The sequence below is a fragment of the Lathyrus oleraceus genome, chromosome 4, assembly GCF_024323335.1.
Source record: "Lathyrus oleraceus cultivar Zhongwan6 chromosome 4, CAAS_Psat_ZW6_1.0, whole genome shotgun sequence".
In the NCBI taxonomy this organism is placed as follows: domain Eukaryota; kingdom Viridiplantae; phylum Streptophyta; class Magnoliopsida; order Fabales; family Fabaceae; genus Lathyrus; species Lathyrus oleraceus.
In genome coordinates, this window is record NC_066582.1 from 47,457,443 (window position 1) to 47,478,007 (window position 20,565).

At 33.4% G+C, this 20,565-nt stretch overlaps 2 protein-coding genes across 2 annotated transcripts; one reads left to right on the forward strand and one right to left on the reverse strand.

The window, feature by feature from the left end:
• The first annotated feature begins 6,910 nt into the window (after positions 1-6,910).
• LOC127135942 (uncharacterized) lies at positions 6,911-7,453 on the forward strand. The gene has a single exon (XM_051062564.1). The coding sequence runs from the start codon at positions 6,911-6,913 to the stop codon at positions 7,451-7,453; it is 543 nt and encodes a 180-aa protein (XP_050918521.1).
• A 5,335-nt stretch (positions 7,454-12,788) lies between these two features.
• On the reverse strand, positions 12,789-13,223 carry LOC127135943 (uncharacterized mitochondrial protein AtMg00820-like). The gene has a single exon (XM_051062565.1). The coding sequence runs from the start codon at positions 13,221-13,223 to the stop codon at positions 12,789-12,791; it is 435 nt and encodes a 144-aa protein (XP_050918522.1).
• Positions 13,224-20,565: the final 7,342 nt, after the last annotated feature.

The window sequence follows — 20,565 nt, forward strand, 5'->3', positions numbered from 1 at the left end:
ATTGGATAATGTTTCTAGAAAAGTCTTGTAGTATTTAGAGTATCTAGATATTTCTTAAGATTGTAATATTTTCTAGAATACTCTTTGAATATCTAGAGTTGAGAACTCTCTAGAATTAGTGTGTTTAGAGTTCTCCTTAGAGTACTATAAATAGAGATGTAATCCAACACTTTTGAATCAAGCAAAAATACAAAGTTCTATCTTCCATAAATAATTCTCCTACCTACCAAGTTTTTATTCAAGCCTCTAATATTCCCACACACTTTTCCTAAACACAAAAGAGTTTATTTCCAACACAAATTACAGAACAATTAGATAAATGTGGCTGGTAGTTAGCTACATTTCCAACAGCACTCATTGACAGATTACAACATTCAAGAGATTAATCAAACACTTAACCATTCTTTGGAACTAAGAACATGTACCTATCCAACAATTTTTCAAGCACTTCATGATCAAATTGGTGAACTTAACTAGCATCCATCTAAAAATAAAACTGACCATCACATACCCATTATAAAATCAATGAAAGTAAACAACAAACATCACAAAGGACATATTTTTCATTTTAGAGAATCCCATCCCTAAATTTCAGTTTTTCATAGTTAGTAAATTCACATATATAAATCAAATCATTAAGCTAGATTTAGTTATTGAAACATAAACAATGAAAATGACAGATCATTAATCTTGTGGCTCGAAAGTTCAAATAGACAAAAACCTAAACAAAATTTGCAGTCATGTTCATTGTTGACATTACCATACTAATGATATTCAACACATACATGATTGAAATCTAGAAAAACCATGCAGATTTTCAATAGCCCAAAGTAAGCCTACACACAGAAACTCATAATTGTGTTTTCTAAATAAACCACCACAAGCAGCAGCCCCCGACAACTGTAGTGTCTCCATCACAGTTGCATTTATTCCACAAATGTATGGGAGGAGTCCTAATAAATTCAATACTTCGAGGGGCTTTAGATCCATAGCTCTTCCATGGAAGCAGAAATGCATTTGGTATAATTTCCAATTAAGGACATTGAGGAGAATATATTATTGACGGTAGTGCACTAATGAATTATTTTGTTTTCAAATCTTGCCTGGTTTCTACTATATCAATTGGAGTTACTTTTTTAGATAGTGACAAATGTGATTATTAACTTGATTTAAGCTGACCAAGCTTTGTGGGAGATGCTGAGAAAATCAGAAATATTATAACTATTTATTTAGATATTTAAGACATCACTTAGCTAATTGAAAAATGCTGAGCACAGGGAATATTAACAAAAAAATACGTGATACCTCATTATTGGGGAGATATTTAAATTCATATACTTGAATTTTAAGTTAGATTTAAGAATTAAGCTTTGTCACTTATTCATGTTTTCTTTTAATTTAACTAAGTTTGGATAAAGCACACTAGGTGCTCTCTTTTATCATTTTATGTGTTTTGTGTTAGTGCAGAAGTGGCTCTAACGACAAATTATATCACACTATGAACTTAAGAATACCTCCTAGTAGGCTTTGGACCAAAAGACGCAGATAAGATTTCTCAACTTTAGTGATAATACTATTATAAAATATATCTTTGATAACATTATTTTACTACAGTTATTCAATCCATCGTTGTAATATCTCAAAGTGGAAGTGCGTGATATTTTTTTATTAGAAGACATTTCATTACGTTGTTTGAAATAATTGTGGTGATAAACTAAGTGTTACAGGCTTCGATAGCAACAATATTTTTCTATTTTCCTATTAAAAAAAGTGTGTGTCCCTAAATTCATAAGTTAAACAAAAATTGAATTTTTTTAAACTACGATTCTATTTATTCACCGTGGTATCAAGTTATGTATTTCATTACGGTTGTTATTATCAACCTTGGTGAAAGACTTTACTGTCAATTAAAACAAAACAAATTCCTTATTTACTTCATAACATGCCCTAAGTGAACCTGACGACGGCGATACCAAACTCTTCATCTTCACCATCTTCATTCATTTGGAACAAAAATCTTCACCATCTTCATTCATATGGAACAAAAATCTTAACCATCTTCATTTTATGTTCACCATCTTCATTCATTTGGTCTCTTCCTCCTCTTCGAAGTATAATATGTTACTTTACGTGGTTGATGTTATTTGCTTTTATTCATTTTTTGTTGATTTTATCGTTATTTTTCAGGGTTGATTTTCATTGATTTCATTGCATTTTTGAAACTCTATCAACTCCGTCAGAATAGTACAATCACAATGGACATAAATATTGCAGTGTTCATATTGTTCTTGGCTCATAGTTCATCGCATTTTTCGTGGTTAAATATTATATTGTTGTGATGGATATGCATATGCTTTAAGTTTAGTGTTATATTGTTGTTATGAATATGTTTTAGGTTTCAATATGCTTTAAGTTTAGGTTTTGGTGTGTCATTCACATTATTCTTTTGATATAAATTTCAGAATTTATAATGGATCGTAGTTGGATAAAAGCTGATGGATTAGATCCGGTATATGAGAAAGAAGTTCTTGAATTACTTGAATATGCTGAACAAAATCTTCCCAAAAAATGATGGTATATTTTATTGTCCTTGTGTTATTTGCGGGAATGTCAATAAAGGTACAAATGAAGAAATATTCCATCACCTATGTTGTGATGGCATATGTCAAAATTATACTATATGGACGTGGCATGGTGAAATGGATAAAACGTGAAACATAGTCACAAATATATGAAGTTGATGAAGATGAAGATATGGATGACCGACTAGAAGAAATCTGTGATATTGGAAAATCTTCTTTTAGGAAAGCTCATATTTATGATACTTTATGTAGTGATAAAGACCCTCATTTATATAAGGGGTGCAAAAATTTTACACGATTGTCTGCGGTGTTAAAAAAAAAATTTTGAAGGCAAAAAATGGCTGGTAGGATAAAAGTTTCACGAAATTACTTCATTTGCTTAAACAAATGCTACCAGAAGATAATAATTTATCAGGTCGTTGCTATGATGCCAAGAAGATATTATGTCCAATTGGTTTGGAGTATATCAAGATATATGCATGTCCTAATAATTTCATATTATACAAAAAAGAGTGAAAATTTGGATCAATGTCCGGAATATGGTGTGTTGCGTTACAAGTTGAAAGACAATAATGATGATGACAATAAAAATGTTAATATGAAGCATCCTCATGTTAAAGTGTTATGGTACTTGCCAATAATTTCAATATTCAAGAGACTTTTTGCTAATGTGAATGACGCAAAGAATATTAGATGACATGAACATGAAATCTAATATTATGGAAACATTTGTCATGTAGCTGATTCTTTGCAATAAAATAAAATTGATTCGTTGTTTCCCGATTTTGGCATTGAGCCAAGAAACCTTAGGCTTGAGATTTTCACAATGGAATGAACCCCTTTGGTAATCTGATTACTAATCATTCTTCGTGGCCCGTTCTTCTCATGATTTACAACCTATCTTCTTGGTTGTGCATGAAACGCAAGTATATGTTATTAAGTATGATGATTTCTAGACCACGACAACTTGGAAACGATATGTATGTTTATCTAAGTCCATTAATTGAAGATTTAAAATGTTTGTGAGAGGAAGGCGTTGAGGTTGATGATGAATAGTATGGTGAAAAGTTTAAGATGCGTGCAATGTTATTTTGCACAATCAATGACTTTCCTGAATATGGTAATTTGGATGGATATACTGTCAAAGGATATAAAGTGTGTCCGATATGTGAATATAATATATATTATCACCATCTTGAGTTTCGAAAAAAGACTGTTTACCTTGGGCATCAGAAATTTCTAAAACCTAGTCATCCTTATCATAGACTGTGGAATGCTTTTAATGGAGAGCAAAACTTAGATATGGCTTCTAAACCTTTAACCATGGATGAAGTTTATCAAAGACAGAAACACATTAATATTGTCATTGGAAAGAGATAAAAAGAAAAAGGTCTAGTTGAGAAAAATATATGGAAAAAGAGGTTTGTATTCTTTTGATCTTCCATATTGATCAAGTCTCGATGTAAGATATTATCTTGATGTGATACATGTGGAGAAATATTTGTGTGATAGTTTGATTGAAACACTTCTAAATATTCCAGGAAATACTAAATATAGTAAGAATTCTCGTCTCAATATGGACATGATGGGTATACGAAAACAATTGACTCCAATAAACGCAGGAAAAAAGAACTTATTTATCTCCGACATGTCACACTTTATCTAAAAAGGAAAAGAAATTGTTTGTGAGTGTTTGCATGGTATAAAAGTCCCCTAAGGCTACTCATCAAACATCAATAAACTTGTATCAATGAAATATCTCAAATTAATTGGTTTAAAATCTCATGATTATCATGTCTTGATGCAACAACTTCTACCAATGGCTATCTGTGACATCCTACCAAAAAATGTGAGAGTAACTATAATCAAATTATGGTTATTATTCAATGTTATATGTAATAAAGTATTTAATTTCAAAAGATTAGATGAATTAGAAGATGAGGCTGCCATAATCTCATGTCAATCAGAGATGTATTTTCCTCCATCATTTTTTGACATTATAGTTCACTTACTTGTTCATCTAGTCAGAGAAATAAAATTTTATGGTCCAGTTTATTTAAGGTGGATGTATCCAATAGAGTGTTATATTAAAATCTTCAAAGGATATACGAAGAATCATCACAAATCGAAAGTTTTGATTGTTGAAAGGTACATCATAGAAGAAGCTATTGAGTTTTGTACAAACTATTTGTCAGAAACAGAATCTATAGAAATTCTAAAGTCTCGTCATGTAGAGAGCCATGAAGGTAGAAGTACTTAAGGTTTAAATGTTAAGTCAATGACTCAGAATGTAGTTCTTCAAGCATATTTCTATATATTGAATAATCTTGATGATGTTCAACCTTACATAGCTCCTAAAAAAACACTTGTGAAGGAAAAAAATCCCCGAATGAATGATAAGTAATTGTTGAAAGAGCATAATAAGAAATTCATAGATTTATTTAATAAAGAAATATCTAATGATGTTAGTGCATGCCAAAATTTAACGTGATAACTTGGACGGAATACGACATTGGTCTTTTTTTCTTTTTATACAAAATCAAAAGATGATTGTAGTACAATGTAAAAAAGTGGGGTTATGGTTGAGGCATAATCCATGTATTTCTCTAGTTCGAAAGATAAGAATCCCATATTGGCATCTAGAGCGTTCTATGGTGTCATTGAGGATACTTGGGAGATTAATAATGTTATTTTATAAGTGCCTTTATTTAAATGCAAGTGGATTCCCAATAATAATGATGTACAAATTGATGACTTAGGATTCACCCTGGTTGACTTTGGCAATGCAACTTATATGACCGAACCATTCATCATGGTTTCTCAAGCAAAATAAGTTTTCTATGTGAACGACCCTTCGAACATATCATGGAGATGGTCAATCGTGCTCCAGAGAAAACACATTTCTCGTAATGATGAAAATTTTGATACTCCTTCCACTCCTTCTTACGCAACATAAGTGCCTACCTCATATGATGAAGTTGATAGAGATGATGTGCATGCTATTTGTAATGATCATAAAGAATGCATATGCAAAAATTAACAAGTAAGTATATTATTCTTTATTCATAATTTATTGTATGTTATAATTTCTAAGTTTATTTACTAACAAGTATAATTATTTGAAATTATACGGTTTAAAGTCAAGACACCAAGAGACAAGAAACTAAAACACCAACATTCAATTATTCGATGTAATGATTTGTAAATTGTAGGTTGTTTTGTGTCATTTTAGTTTTGATATAATATACAATTTTTGAATTCGATGTAATACAATTTTTGATATGATACGATTCACAAATGCGTGTTGTTGTTTCTGGTCTGACATGATTAACAAAAATACACGTTAATATATATATATATATATATATATATATATATATATATATATATATATATATATATATATATATATATATATAAAAGCAAGTGATTTCACCAGGGTTGCTAAATTCAATTGTGGTTATATGTTGAATGCTATCTAGAACAATTTAAATCCCAAAAATGACGTTGATGGGAGTCGAGCCAATAACCTTTAGACTTTTTACGGTGGTTATGCATCACAATTATGATGATAGGTAGCGTGCATTCCAGTTTTCTACAACGATCATGACTATGATCGAAAGTAACACATATACAATCACACGTTACTTAACAACAGTTATTCCTCCATAATTATATATTTTTGCCAACCATGATTATATGTATTTTTCGTAATATCATGATTGAAATAAATACATACAATCACGGTTGGCAATGATACATCCAAGCATTAAATATATAATATTGATGATTTTCTCAATTCTTATAATATTGAAAAAATTCTAATAGGCTAAGTAGGAGGAGCCGAATAAATAAGCATTAAACACTACAAGACAAACATTATACATGATTTTCTAAATTCTTTGTAATTTTTATTTTTATTATAGTATATAATATTTTCAATTAAAAAAATTGATTGAAATAAATGCATCTCTTCTTTTGGAATGGAGATTTTGGGTTTCCTTAATGCCCACCTTTTGGTTTATGTGTTTTTTAAATGATTTTTTTGGCCTCACTAGTGTTTTTATCTGAGGTGTTGACTATATTATATAGTATATTTTTGTAAGTTTTTTAATGTTTTTTTTAACTTTCCCTTTAATCCTTATTTTTATCATATTATATAATATATTTTCAATAAAAAGCAGTGTACTAAAAAAATACATAAATTAAAGTCAATTAATGATGCAATATATAAGTGGTTTCCTATTTAAGAATTATTTCATCCATCCCCTCTTGATCTTGCAAACTTTCCCTCTATTGTATCTTCCTTCTCTTTTTCTTTCAAACAAATGAGAATGTTGAAACCATTAGCATTATTCTTTCTCATCTTGTGCACTATCCACCCAAACCATGCCCTAGATGTAATAGAAGAAACATGCAACAAGACTTCATATCCTACCGAATGTGTTAAGTTCGTGAAATCCAATCCAAAATACAGTGCAGAAAATCCGGTTGAGATAGCAATAATCATGTTTAATATAATGAGAGACAAAGCCATGTCTACCTCAACCAAAATCAGTAAACTTCTTGCAGAGGGTAAAGCTCGTCCCGGTACTCCTGAACATCAAGCACTTCAGCAATGTGCTAATTCATACAATAAAATTGCAACATCTGATTTTCAAAGAGCCCGTGCAAGTTTACCTAGAGGAGATGCTAAAGTTGCATTAGATGTCGCAACTTATGTGTTATGGAAAGTCAGTAAGTGTGAGGTGAGCTTTTATGGGAGAGCTGGTGGTGACATACGCACACCCCTCACTGATGAGAACAATGATATGACAGTTGTAGTAAACATAGCTGCAGCTATTGTTGATTCATTCGTGTATACTATCTAATGCTTAATAAATTAATTTTACAAAATGTTCATACGGTCTTCCAAAATGAAGGTTATACTTCCTAATTAAACTTTGTTAGAATGATTGTGAGACAGATTATGAAATTTCATTGGAATAACTGTACATTGTAAATCAAATTTGTGTAATTCAATTCTCCATTATATCAATGCAAGCTCTCTTCTTCATTTCAATTGCATTTTTAGCTTATCTTTCACAAGGTATCTTAGACCTGTGACTACAATTTTATCATTGTCGCTGCATAATCTTCACAAGTCCCATTCCCTCTTTCATCCTTTCCTTTGCTTCTTCTTCCTCTCTTCATCATGTCTACTGAGAGTTCTTCCAGTACCGTTGATGGTCAAACTCTGTTATAGCAGAACAATTCTTCTTCATCTCTCAATAAGGATTATCAAAATGATACTCTCAATCTTTACATCATGCATCTTATTGGAAAAAATAGATAAAAGCTGTTATATTTTATTTGTCAGCCTTAGGCTGATTTATATAGTGAAGATACAACTATTACAATTGATTTTCTCCTTAATGGAGAATAAAGAAAAATAAAGGTAGTATTAAAGACAATAACAAAACCAAAAATAATATATTTTCCAACACCCTCCTGAAGTTGGTCCATAGATATCTATCATACCCAACTTGTCTATCAAATACTCAAAAGTAGGTCTTGTCAATCTTTTGGTCAGGATATCCGCAGTTTGTTGACTTGAAGTCGCGAAGGGTAGACATATGATTCATGCATCTAACTTCTCCTTTATGAAGTGTCGATCAATCTGGATATGCTTGGTTTTGTCATGTTGAACTGGATTATGAGCTATGCTAATAGCAACTTTACTGTCAGAGTACAATTTCAATGGAAGCTCAATTTTCATCTTAAGTTCTTATAGGACTCTAAGGATCCATAATCCCTCACAAATACCTTGAGGCATAACTGTAAACTCGGCCTCTGCACTACTCCTTACTATAACTCCTTGTTTCTTGTTCCTCCATGTCACAGATTACCCCCAAACATAGATACAATATCCAAAGGTTGATCTTCTATCTGTGACTGAACCTACCCAATCGGCATCGAGAAAGCAATATCAGGCCGGGTGTGTGACAAATAAATCAGTTTCACAACCAATCTCTGATATCTTCCAGTATCAACAGAAATATTACCTTCTCCTCAAAGTTTAGCATTAGGATCCATATGAGTATCTGCAGGACGACATCCACTCATTCTTGTTTCTTGCAACAAGTCTATAACGTATTTCTGTTATGAAACCACAATACCATCACTACGCCAAAAATTGGAATAGACAGCGCACCTTAGAGGGCGCTTTCTTAAAGAAGCGCACTCTAAAGTGAAGAGAAAAATAAGGAGGAATAGACAGCGCACTTTAGAGGGCGCTTTTGTAACAAAGCGCCCTCTAAAGTGAAGCAAAAAAATAATGAGGAAATGGAGGGACACCAATAGATGGCGCGTTTATGAAAGCGCCCTCTAAGGATACCCTTAGAGGGCGCTTCTAAGAAAGCGCTCTCTAAGTCCATGTACAACAGCGCACTTTAGAGAGCGCTTTTGTAACAAAGCGCCCTCTAAAGTGAAGCAAAAAAATAATGAGGAAATGGAGGGACAACAATAGAGGGCGCGTTTATGAAAGCGCCCTCAAAGGATACCCTTAGAGGGCGCTTCTAAGAAAGCGCTCTCTAAGTCCATGTATAACAGCGCACTTTAGAGGGCGCTTTATTACAAAAGCGCCCTCTAAAGTGAAGCGAAAAAATAATGAGGAAATGGAGGGACAACAATAGAGGGCGCGTTTATGAAAGCGCCCTCTAAGGATACCCTTAGAGGGCGCTTCTAAGAAAGCGCTCTCTAAGTCCATGTACAACAGCGCACTTTAGAGGGCGCTTTATTACAAAAGCGCTGTCTAAAGTGAAGCGAAAAAATAAGGAGCAATAGACAGCGCACCTTAGAGGGCGCTTTTTTTCCACAAGCGCCCTCTAAGGTCCCCTTTAGTAAACATTAAAATTATAACATACTGCGCGTTTTGTTATTTCACTCTCTGTTATTTTCGTTCTTTTTCACGTTAGGGTTCTAAGGCGTTCTCCTTCCACCTCTGTTAGATCTACGACGTTTCCTCCTTCTGGCACCAAAGGCACGTTTGTTTCGTTTTAGCTTTGCCCTATTTCTTGCTTTGTTTTAGCTTTGCCCCATTTCAGTTTTATGTTATTGTTGTCTATGCTACGTTTGTTTCAACCTGTAAAGTTTCAATATTCATAGTCATTTTAAATTTGATAGCGCATGCGTTAAATTTCAAGCCCTACGTTTGTTTGGGTTTATTAGGCAATTGACGGTTGGTTTTTAGTGACCATGATAGCGCATGCAATGGGACTACATTACCCAGTAGTTAGGGTTATACGACCTATGAATATCTGATTTTGTGTCAACACCAGTATCATTAGAAACCTAGGTCCGAATGTGTTTGAACTCTTCTGAAATTGTTTTTTGTTTATTCTAATTAGTAATGGATAATACATGGATGTCTTCCAATCGATTGTCGAGAGAGTACGAGAATGGGGTATTAGAATTCGTTAAGTTTGCCATTGCGCACGCCGAAGACCCCAGTAGAATGATATGTCCTTGCTTGGGTTGTTGTTATGGGAAACGGGTTGACGCAGTTCAGTTGACATCGCATCTAATGAGGCATGGAATTGATCGAAGTTATACATGTTGGAATTTGCATGGTGAGAAAAGTAACGAGAATGTTGAACCGGGGGTTTTGCAAGTGGATCTTAATAGGGTGGGATACAAAGATGAGTCTTTTATTCTAGCCTCTCAAGCTAGACAAGTGTTCTATGTCAATGATCCGAAAAGTACGAAATGGTCTATAGTTCTTTTTTCCAACAAAGTAATTGATGAAAACACTGGAGATCAAGGTGATATTGATGTTGAGATTGAATCGTTTACCAGAAATGATCAAGATGAGAATAATATATCAAATGATTCATATATTAGAAATGATCATAATGAGGGTATTTGGATCAAATGATTTTAATTGTTTTCTTTATTACAGGTAAAATGACTTTTATGATTTTAATTGTTTTTACATTTGTCATCTGATTTTAATTGTTTTCTTTTTTACAGGTAAAATGGCTACTATGAAGTCAATCATTCGTGCAAGGGGCAAGGGATGCTCGAAAGTATCAATTGATATTTGTTTAGATGGAGATGCTCTATTATCGTCAAGCCTCATTCACGTAGATGATGATGCTGGATATTTGAAAGTATCCCTCTACGACAATGGAACATGTCCATCTAAACATATATCAATTCTATCTTCAAAAGATAAGGGTTCAATGTTGGCAAGTTACATTGGTTTCCTTGTTCGACAACATATTCCGATTACATGTGATAATTGGAGAAGTCCGGACTTGAAGGTTGGCAAAGAAAAAATATGGTCGGAGATACAGGTACTTACCATATATTGTTATATGTTTTTTGTTGCATCAACTTTGCAGCCCTGTATTGTAGGCAGAATTTAGGACTTCTCAAAGTTGATTTCTTGTTACTTTGTCGTTCATAAAATACACCACTAAATTCTCTGCGTTTAATTTTTAATTTTTTTTCATCAGGCTTGTGTCTCAATAGAGGATGGGTATCTACCTAAAGTTACTTTTGTAGTGGTCCAAAAGAGACATCACACCTGTCTCTTTCCTGTCAACCCCAAAGAGACCGATAGAAGTGGAAAAATTATGCCAGGTTTTTTCAATATATTTCTCAACGCAGCTGGTATATATTATCATTTGAATTTATCACTTTTTGCTGATTTTGTTGTTCTAAATTGTCAAAGGAACCGTGGTAGACACCGGCATTTGTCACCCTAGGGAATTTGATTTTTACCTTAACAGCCATGCAGGAATTCAGGTAATATTAGCTATGTCATTTAACTTTATGCCATTGTTTACTATTTGTTGCTCAATCGCCTTTTGACAGTTCTGTGTTATTTGCATTTGGACGTGTTCTTTTTGCAGGGGACTACTTATGCTGCCATCTGTTGTTTTGGTTGAGCCTTATTTTGTATGGATGTGCGATAGAACTACTAGACAGCTTTTGGATATACAGAACATGTTTGCCACCATGGGTGGATGGGCGTTTTTGTTTAGTATTGGTTAGAACTACTAGACAGCTTTTGGATACAGTGGTCACTGGGTGTTGGTTGCTATGTTTTATTCTCTTAATTGTAGTACTTTGAGAATATGTTGTTGTATATTGTTGATCAAAGAATCATATATTAATGTTGTATATATGGAGGATTAATGTTGTATATAAATGGATTCATGTTGTATATATCAATGGATTAATGGTGTATAACATTGGATTAAAGGATGAAATCAATATGAATTTTACACTTTTGCAGCATGCGAACAGGTTACCAATTAAATATATATCCACTGTTTTTCAAACAAACTTTTTTAAAATAACTAACACTTTAGAGAGCGCTTTGTCCAGAAAGCACCCTCTAAACACTTTACATTGACAACTTTAGAGGGCGCTTTTTCCTGAAAGCGCCCTCTAAACACTTTACATTGACAACTTTAGAGGGCGCTTTTTCCTGAAAGCGCCCTCTAAACACTTTACATTGACAACTTTAGAGGGCGCTTTTTCCTGAAAGCGCCCTCTAAACACTTTACAATGACAACTTTAGAGGGCGCTTTTTCCTGAAAGCGCCCTCTAAACACTTTACACTGACAACTTTAGAGGGCGCTTTTTCCAGAAAGCGCCCTCTAAGGTGTCCCTGTATGGACCACTCCAGAGGGCGCTTTTTTCTTAAAGAGCACTATAATGTGGCCACTTTAGACAGCGCTTTCTCCAGGAGAACAAAGCGCTGTCTTTACCTATGCCAGCGCCAGATTAGAGGGCGCTTAAAAGCGCTGTTATAGGCCAAAATAAGCGCCCTCTTTTCCCTTATTTGGCGTAGTGCATTTTTTGACCGAGCAACCTCCATACCTAGAAAATTTCTCATGAATCCCAAGTCCTTGATTTCAATGTCTACTACTAATTTCTGTTTTACTCTTGCCATTTCCATTGTATCGTCTCCAGTAAGGACAATATCATCAACATAAACAATCAGGACAATAACTTTCCCATCGTGGGAGAATTTTGTGAACAAGGTGTGATCAACATATCCTTGGATGTACCCTTATTTCTTCATGGACTGAGTGAATTTTTTAAACCAAGCTCTAGGGTACTGCTTTAATCCATATAAAGACTTATTTACTTTGCACATATTCGATCCAAATTTGTTTTCAAATCCAGGAGGAATGCCCATATATACTTCTTCTAGATCGCTATTAAGAAATGCATCTTAACATCTAACTGATGCAAATGCCAATTCATGTTAGCAGCAAGAGACAAAAGAATTCTGATAGTGTTCAATTTTGCAACAAGAGAAAATGTCTCTGAGTAATCTATACCATAGGTCTGAGTAAAACCTTTAGCCACCAAGCGAGCCTTGTACCTTTCAATTGACCCATCTGAATTATACTTCACAGTAAACACCCATTTGCATCCAATTGTCTTCTTTCCACTTGGTAGTAACGTAACAATCCAAGTTTTATTCTTTTCAAGAGCTTTCATCTCCTCAAGTACAACTTCCCTCGACTTTGGAATTTCTAGAGCAACCTGTACAATTTTTGGAATTTCTACACTAGACAATTTTGAAGTGAAGGCAGACATAGATGAAGACAAATTTGAATATGATATAAAATTGGACATGGGATGTTTAGTGCAAGATCTGACGGGTTTTTCTAATGGAAACATGATCATCTATATTAGGATACAAAATACGACTCTCAGAAACAGAGATAGACTTACCTTTTCTTATGTTAGGAAATCAGTCACCCAGTTCAGATTCTTGATAGTGTTGAGATGTGGACTGATCCTTTCCTTTATGGTGTTTTTTCACAAAAATCTTTCCTTTCCAAGTCCTGTTTCCTAATTCAAATTTGTTTTGTTGAAGTGACTCATTATTTTGTGGAATTTCAATTAGATCATCATTATCATTGTTTTTAGGATTCTCATTGTTTTCTACCAATGTAGGCTCGGATTCACAAGGTTCCTTACTCATAATAGAAGTAGGATCAGATAAAGAATCATGACCGTTTTTTGTTGGTGCATGTGTAAAAATCTCAGAATTTTGTGATACTGGAAAAGATAAGTTATTTAAAAAACTCATGCCCTCAATTTGAAACGAGTCTTCGTTTATCTCCCCCCCTTAAAGATGAGTGTCATAAAAGAGAGGTTTATTTTCAAAGAATGTAACATCCATAGTAACAAACATTTTCTTATTTTTTGGATCAAAACATTTATATCCTTTTTGGGTTGGGGAGTATCCAACAAAGACACATTTTATAGCATGTGGCTCAAGCTTTCCAACATTTTTATGTTCATGAACAAAGGTTGTGCAACCAAAGATTTTTAAAGTCAAATCAGTTAAAACACGAGTACTAGAAAAACATTCTTTGAAGACATTAATAGGAGTTTGAAAATTGAGAATTTTGGAGGGCATTATGTTAATTAAATACGCAGCTGTTAAAACAGCTTCGTCCCACAAATAATTTGGTACTTTATTTGAAAAAAGTAGAGCTCTAATAACCTCTAGTAAATGTCTATTTTCCCTTTCGACCACTCCATTTTGTTGAGGAGTATTAGGACATGAACTTTGATGTACAATCCCATTTTTTAGAAAAAATCACCCAGGATAGTGTTAAAATATTTTTTGCCATTATCACTTCTAAAGACTTGGATATTTGTTTGAAATTGGTTCTGCACCATTGAAAAAAAATTCTTTACAGCCTGACAAACATTTGATTTCCCCTTTAACAAGTACACCTAACATACTCTTGTATGGTCATCTATAAATGCGATAAACCATTTTTTGAGAGAGAGTGTACTTGTACAGTTAGGGCCCCAAACATCACTATGAATAATAGAAAAAGATTTTGATGGTTTATAAGGTTGTATTGAAAAAATTGGAAACGATGATGCTTTGCAAACTCACATGCTTCATATTTAGACGGAGAAAATTTTTTATTGTGAAATATCTTAGGAAACAAATGTTTTAAGTAACGAAAACTAGGATGACCTAATCTTAAATGTCATTCCATAATGTTGTCATCTTTATTATTCAAAACAGAAAAAGACTCAAAACAGGAACTTATTATTTTTGAAGGTAGTTGTGATGCAGATCTAATGTCAAGGTAGTAGAGCCCTCCACTCTCCTTAGCATTGCCAATCATCTTCCCCGAGTTCAAATCCTGAAAGACACAATGAGATCGAAAAAAATTAGTTTAACAATTTATATCTTGGGCTAATTTACTGACGAACATTAAATTACAAGATAAATTTGGAATATGAAGGACATTTTTAAGAGTTAACATTGGAGACAACACAACCGACCTTTTACCTGCAATGGCTGAAAAAGAGCCATATGCGATTTTTGTTTTTTGATTACCTGCGCATGGACTATATGAAGAAAACAAAGTAGATTCACCTGTCATGTGATCGGAGGCACCTGAATCTACTATCCAAGTATGACTCGGACTGACACTAAGAAATGCAAAATTACCTTTTGTTGCTATAGAGTAAGAAGGGTTTGGAGACTCGAGGAGTTTGTACAGTATGTCTAGTTGCTTTGTAGTGAGTGGAAACTGAGATGGAGGAGGTTGCTGCCCTTGATCATAATTACTAGCCTGAAATGCACGACCATTTTTATTCTTCCAGTTGGGAGGTTTGCCTTTGAGCTTCCAACAAGTTTCACGTGTATGCCATTCACATTTGTAGTGATCACCCCAAGGAACTTTGTCTGACCTTCTTCCCTCGTCAAGGTTCCTAGTAGCCATAGCTAAGCCTTCAGATTCAGAATTCCGTGGTGTCTTGCCCATCATAATTCCTTGTCATGTCTCTTCCCTTCTTATTTGTGCAAGAGTTTCACCAATAGTTGGCAATGGTACTTCTCCTAAAACTCCACCTCTTACCTCATCAAGGTCTTTATTGAGCCCATCGAGAAACATGAATACACGATCATTTTCTTGCCTCTTGAGAAACAAAACACTGTCTTTTGTACACCTCCAGCTGTCATCATAACAGAGATCTAACTCTTGCCATAATGTCAACAACTCATTTTAATGAACAGTTACACTCCTGTCACCTTGTTTCGCATGCTATAACTTTGATTTTAAACCAAAAATTTGAGAGGAGTTTTGAATATCAAAGTATCTTTTCTTAATAGCTTCCCACACATCCTTTACGGAAGGTAAAAACATGTAAGGCTTACCTATTCCAGTTTCCATAGAGCTTACCAGCCACACAATAATTAAGGTGTTTTCCGACTTCCATTATTTGTAATGTGGGTCTCTTCTTGCCGGTTCAGCCACTGCTCCTGTTAAGAAACCAAGTTTTCCTTTGCTATCCAATACCAACCGAACAGTTTAAGCTCATTCATTATAGTTATTCCCATTCATTTTAGGAATATTGACCTTGAGGGAGTATGAGGAACCCTCTTGATTATTACCACATATGTTGGAATAATTGTCACAAAAAACAATGTTGTTCTTGTTTCCATTGTTGCCATCATTACTGCCATAGTTTATCACCATCAGCGGTTCCTCTCATACGCCATTTCCGCGACCACCTTCGTTTCTGTGACCACCTTCGTTTCCGCGACCGACGCCCGACTCAGGTTGCGGTTGTTCGCCATGGTTGGATCCAGTGTAGGCTTGTGATGGGGAAGGCCACATGTTGTTGTTATTCCCCATAGGAGGCTAAACGGGTATGTGAATCGGGTCGGGTAAGAAACTGGGTCGAACAAAAATATGTTGAGGAAAGTTTTATGGTAACCCCTAACCCAACAAAAATAGGTTGAGGAAAGCTTTATGGTAATCCCTAACCAAACAAAAATAGGTTGAGGAAAGCTTTATGATAATCCCTAACCAAACAAAAATAGGTTGAAGAAATTTTTACGGTAACCCCTAACCCATTTCTCTTAACTTAATAACAATAGGTTGAGGAAAGTTTTACGGTAACCCCTAACTCAGTTCTCTTGATACCATATTTGAAAAAATAGGTAAAAAGTGTTATATTTTATTCATCATCCTTAGACTGGTTTATATAGTGCAAATACAATTATTACAATTGATTTTCTCCTTAATGGAGAATAAATAAAAATAAATGTAGTATTAAAGAATAATAAAACCAAAAATAATAGATTCTCCAACACATCCTAATGAAAATCTTGCACTTGTGTTAGTTACTCCCTTATTGAATGCTGAAAATTATCAATCTTGGTCAAGATCCATGGCAATGGCATTAAGACCCAAGAACAAGCTTCATTTCATCCATTGCCTAGGATCTATGTAACACAATAATTATGTCCTTGTTAAATAACTCGGTGGGATCTGAAATTTCTCAAAGTATCATGTGGATGGAGACTGCTTCTAGCATCTGTAAGGAATTGAAATATAGTTTTTATCATGGTGATGTCTTCAGAATTTTAGATATTCAGGAAGAAATTTGCACTCTCAAACAAGGTTATTGTTCTACATCCTCTTATTACACAAAATTGAAAATGCTATGGTAAGAATTAGACGATTTTTGCCCAATTCCTACATGTGATTATGATGTATCATGTATAGCCATTGACGCAATTCGGGCATACGAACATTTTGCTCAAGTCATAAGATTCTTGAAAGGTTTGAATGATCAATATTCTACAGTTAGATCACAAATCATGTTAATAGGTCCCCTCCCAGACATATGCTAAGTTTATTCTTTACTTGTTCAACAAGAAAGAAAGATGGTTTCTCCCATTGATGAACAAAAAAATGTTGGCTTTTCCCTCTGGTCAATTTCAAGGTAGTGGTTCTTCCTCATTTTGTCGCAATAATTCTTGAGGTGGCATATATTTTAATGGCAGAGGAAGAGGTACTAGAGTCTGCATACATTATGGTATAACTCGTCACCCTATAGATACATGCTTTAAAAATCATGGTTATCCTCCCCACTGGAAACAATGTCATATCAATAATATATCTCATGATCCTATCCATGAAGATGATACTCATTCTGAACATATTTAAGAGCAACACCATGATCCAAGCTCAGGGTTCATAGGTTATTAATACTAGAAAAAATACATTTAACCTCGGACGAAAATGCATTTAACCCCGGCTACAGAGGCGAGATAATGAAATGGCATCATAAAAAGTGAAAAATGTACCTCTCGGTTTTAAAAAACCGGCGGGTATGTGAAAAGGTCATGGGTTTGATTCCTAGGGAGACCTTTTTGAAATTCTGAAATGGCGAAAACACGTGTCCCCTCAGTTATCTCATAAAATTGAGGGGTAAAATAATTTTGAGTCTATAAAATCTAATGTGGATTTCTCATTTCACTAAATCATATATTGAACATATAACTTCTAAAAATTGGTTAGGAAAATAATTATATGAACAAATGTGTTATATTTGAAGAACAACTTACACTGCTTGTGATTTTGAAGCATCATGCAACTCATCATTCTTCTCACGTTTTTTTATGGTTAAAATCTCTCTAATGTTTCAAGTTCTATATTCAACACTTCCTTTTCTACTAATTCATTCTAGAAAACATAAAATTTGATGCTTTCAAAGATCAACAAATATGGAAGAAAGTGGAATGAAAAATAGAAGTATTGGAGAGATTTTAACTATAAAAGAACGTGAATGAATGATGAGTTGTAGAATGCTAAAAAAATTATTAATCAATGTAAGATAAGTTTCAGATACAACATAAGTTTGCATATGATTATTTCCAAAGTCAATTTATTAGGTTATATGTTCAAATAGGGGTAAGTGAAATAAATAATCGATATTAGATATAATAAACTCAACTAGACGGAACAAGATGAGAGATGTACTACTCCGGCCTGATTTATAAGCAAAAAATATAAGTTTTACGTTTATTAAGAAATATACTTAAGTGCATTTAAGTTTCTTGATTTTATGTTAGAGAGACAACACAATTACTAGTATACCCTCAATTAAATTGTTTTCTAGTAACAATAAATTAAATTAATACAAGGATACTTTTGGAATAAAGGCATTAAATGCACCTAGATTTGTTGACATTTGCTTATATTTAAGGCCAAAAAAATTAGAAAACTTTTGCTTATAAATAAGGCCGGAGGGAGTACAAAGAATCACAACAAACATAATCTCAATATTAATATCAACAACAAAAATAACAAGAAAACAACAATAATATCAAACACAATATCAAGAACAATAACGACAATAAATAACAACAATATCAATAACCATAATATCAATAACAATAACGTCAATAAAAAACCTCTAGTGTTTAGGGTCTCAACAACAAGAACAACAACATCGACAAAAACAACATTAATAACAAAAACAAAAACAACAACATCGACAAAAACAACATTAATAACAACAACAAAAACTCTAGGGTTTCGAATCTCAACAACAACAACAACAATAACAATAACAACGACAACAACAATAGTAACAAAAACAACAATAAGAATATGACAAAAATATTAGTAGTGATGTTTGACATACCAGATCTCTGAAGAAGAAGTAAAAGAAAATGATTTGGATCTCTGAAGAAGAAAATAGAGTCTTAATCACATAACATCTTTGTATTGAATATGGTATGTGTTTATGACTCTCGATGTTTAAGGCTCTTCGTTAGAGTTCTGTTTGTGTTGTTTAGACAAATGAAACTGAATGCTACAAGCTAAAGCTATATATATATATATATATATATATATATATATATATATATATATATATATATATATATATATATATATATATATATATATATATATATATATATATATATATATATATATATATATATTAGAGAAACATATTCACATCGGTTGGTATGAAAATCGAGGTGAAAGGTAGTGTACTTTTTTTATTAAAACTAAAATATTCAAGAATGCGTCACTTTAATGAGATAAAAACTTAAACTGAGGCTGCTGGGATTTGAAGCATGTACACTTAATAGGTTTTCCCCTCGGTTTTCCAGATAACCGATTAAATATCTTGTATAGTTTTTATAAACAAAAACAGGGTGCGTCCAGGTATTTCACCTCGGTTTTTCAATACGTAAGGTGAAATCGTCATCATGAAATGTATTATTCGTTGTAGTGTTTACTCCTGATCAACATAAGGCTTTATTGGCATTACTTAAACAATTATCACAATCTATATCTCATAGTGTCGATCATTTCATTACTCCACCAAAATCCAACACACATATTATCTTCACTTTACCTATCCATAACACTCTTGAATCATTCATTCTTAACACTAGTGCTACTGATCATGTGTGCTTCTCTCAATTTTTTCATTTTTTTGAAAAGAATTCCCCCTATAACTGTTAAACTTCCAAATGGTTCCTTAGTTACAACCAATTTTGCAGGAACTGTTCTTTTTTATGGTCATTTCATTTTAACCAATGTGTTATACATGTCTTAATTCACTTTTAATATCATTTTTGTCCCTAGGCTAACTCATAGTCTTGATTGTCAACTCATTTTTAACAATGCTGCTTATTTGATACAAACATCCTACTCCAAGAAGATGATTGATGTACTTGATTTGAGAGGTGGATTGTATATTGTCAATCATCCTCATGTTGCAGTCCCATACACCAAACCAAATTTTACTGATTCATGTATCAATTCTTTATTTTCACATTACAATACCAGTTCTTCTAAAAACTCTAAAAGTACATGTAACATTTGGAATTAGAGACTTGGCATCCATCTCATGCCAAATTGATTTAAGTAAAGAATAATTTTCCTTTTTCCAAAATTGTGTAATCTTATATACCTTGTGATGTTTGCTCTTATGCCAAGCAAAAGAGATTACCATTTACTGATAGCAACCATAAATTTGCTGACCTTTTTGACTTGGTTCATATGGACATATGGGTTCCATTATCTATTCCTTCAATAAATGGCCACAAATATTTCCTCACAGTTGTTGATGACAAAAGTCATTTTACAAGGCTTTTCCTCATGAAAATAAATCTGAAACACCA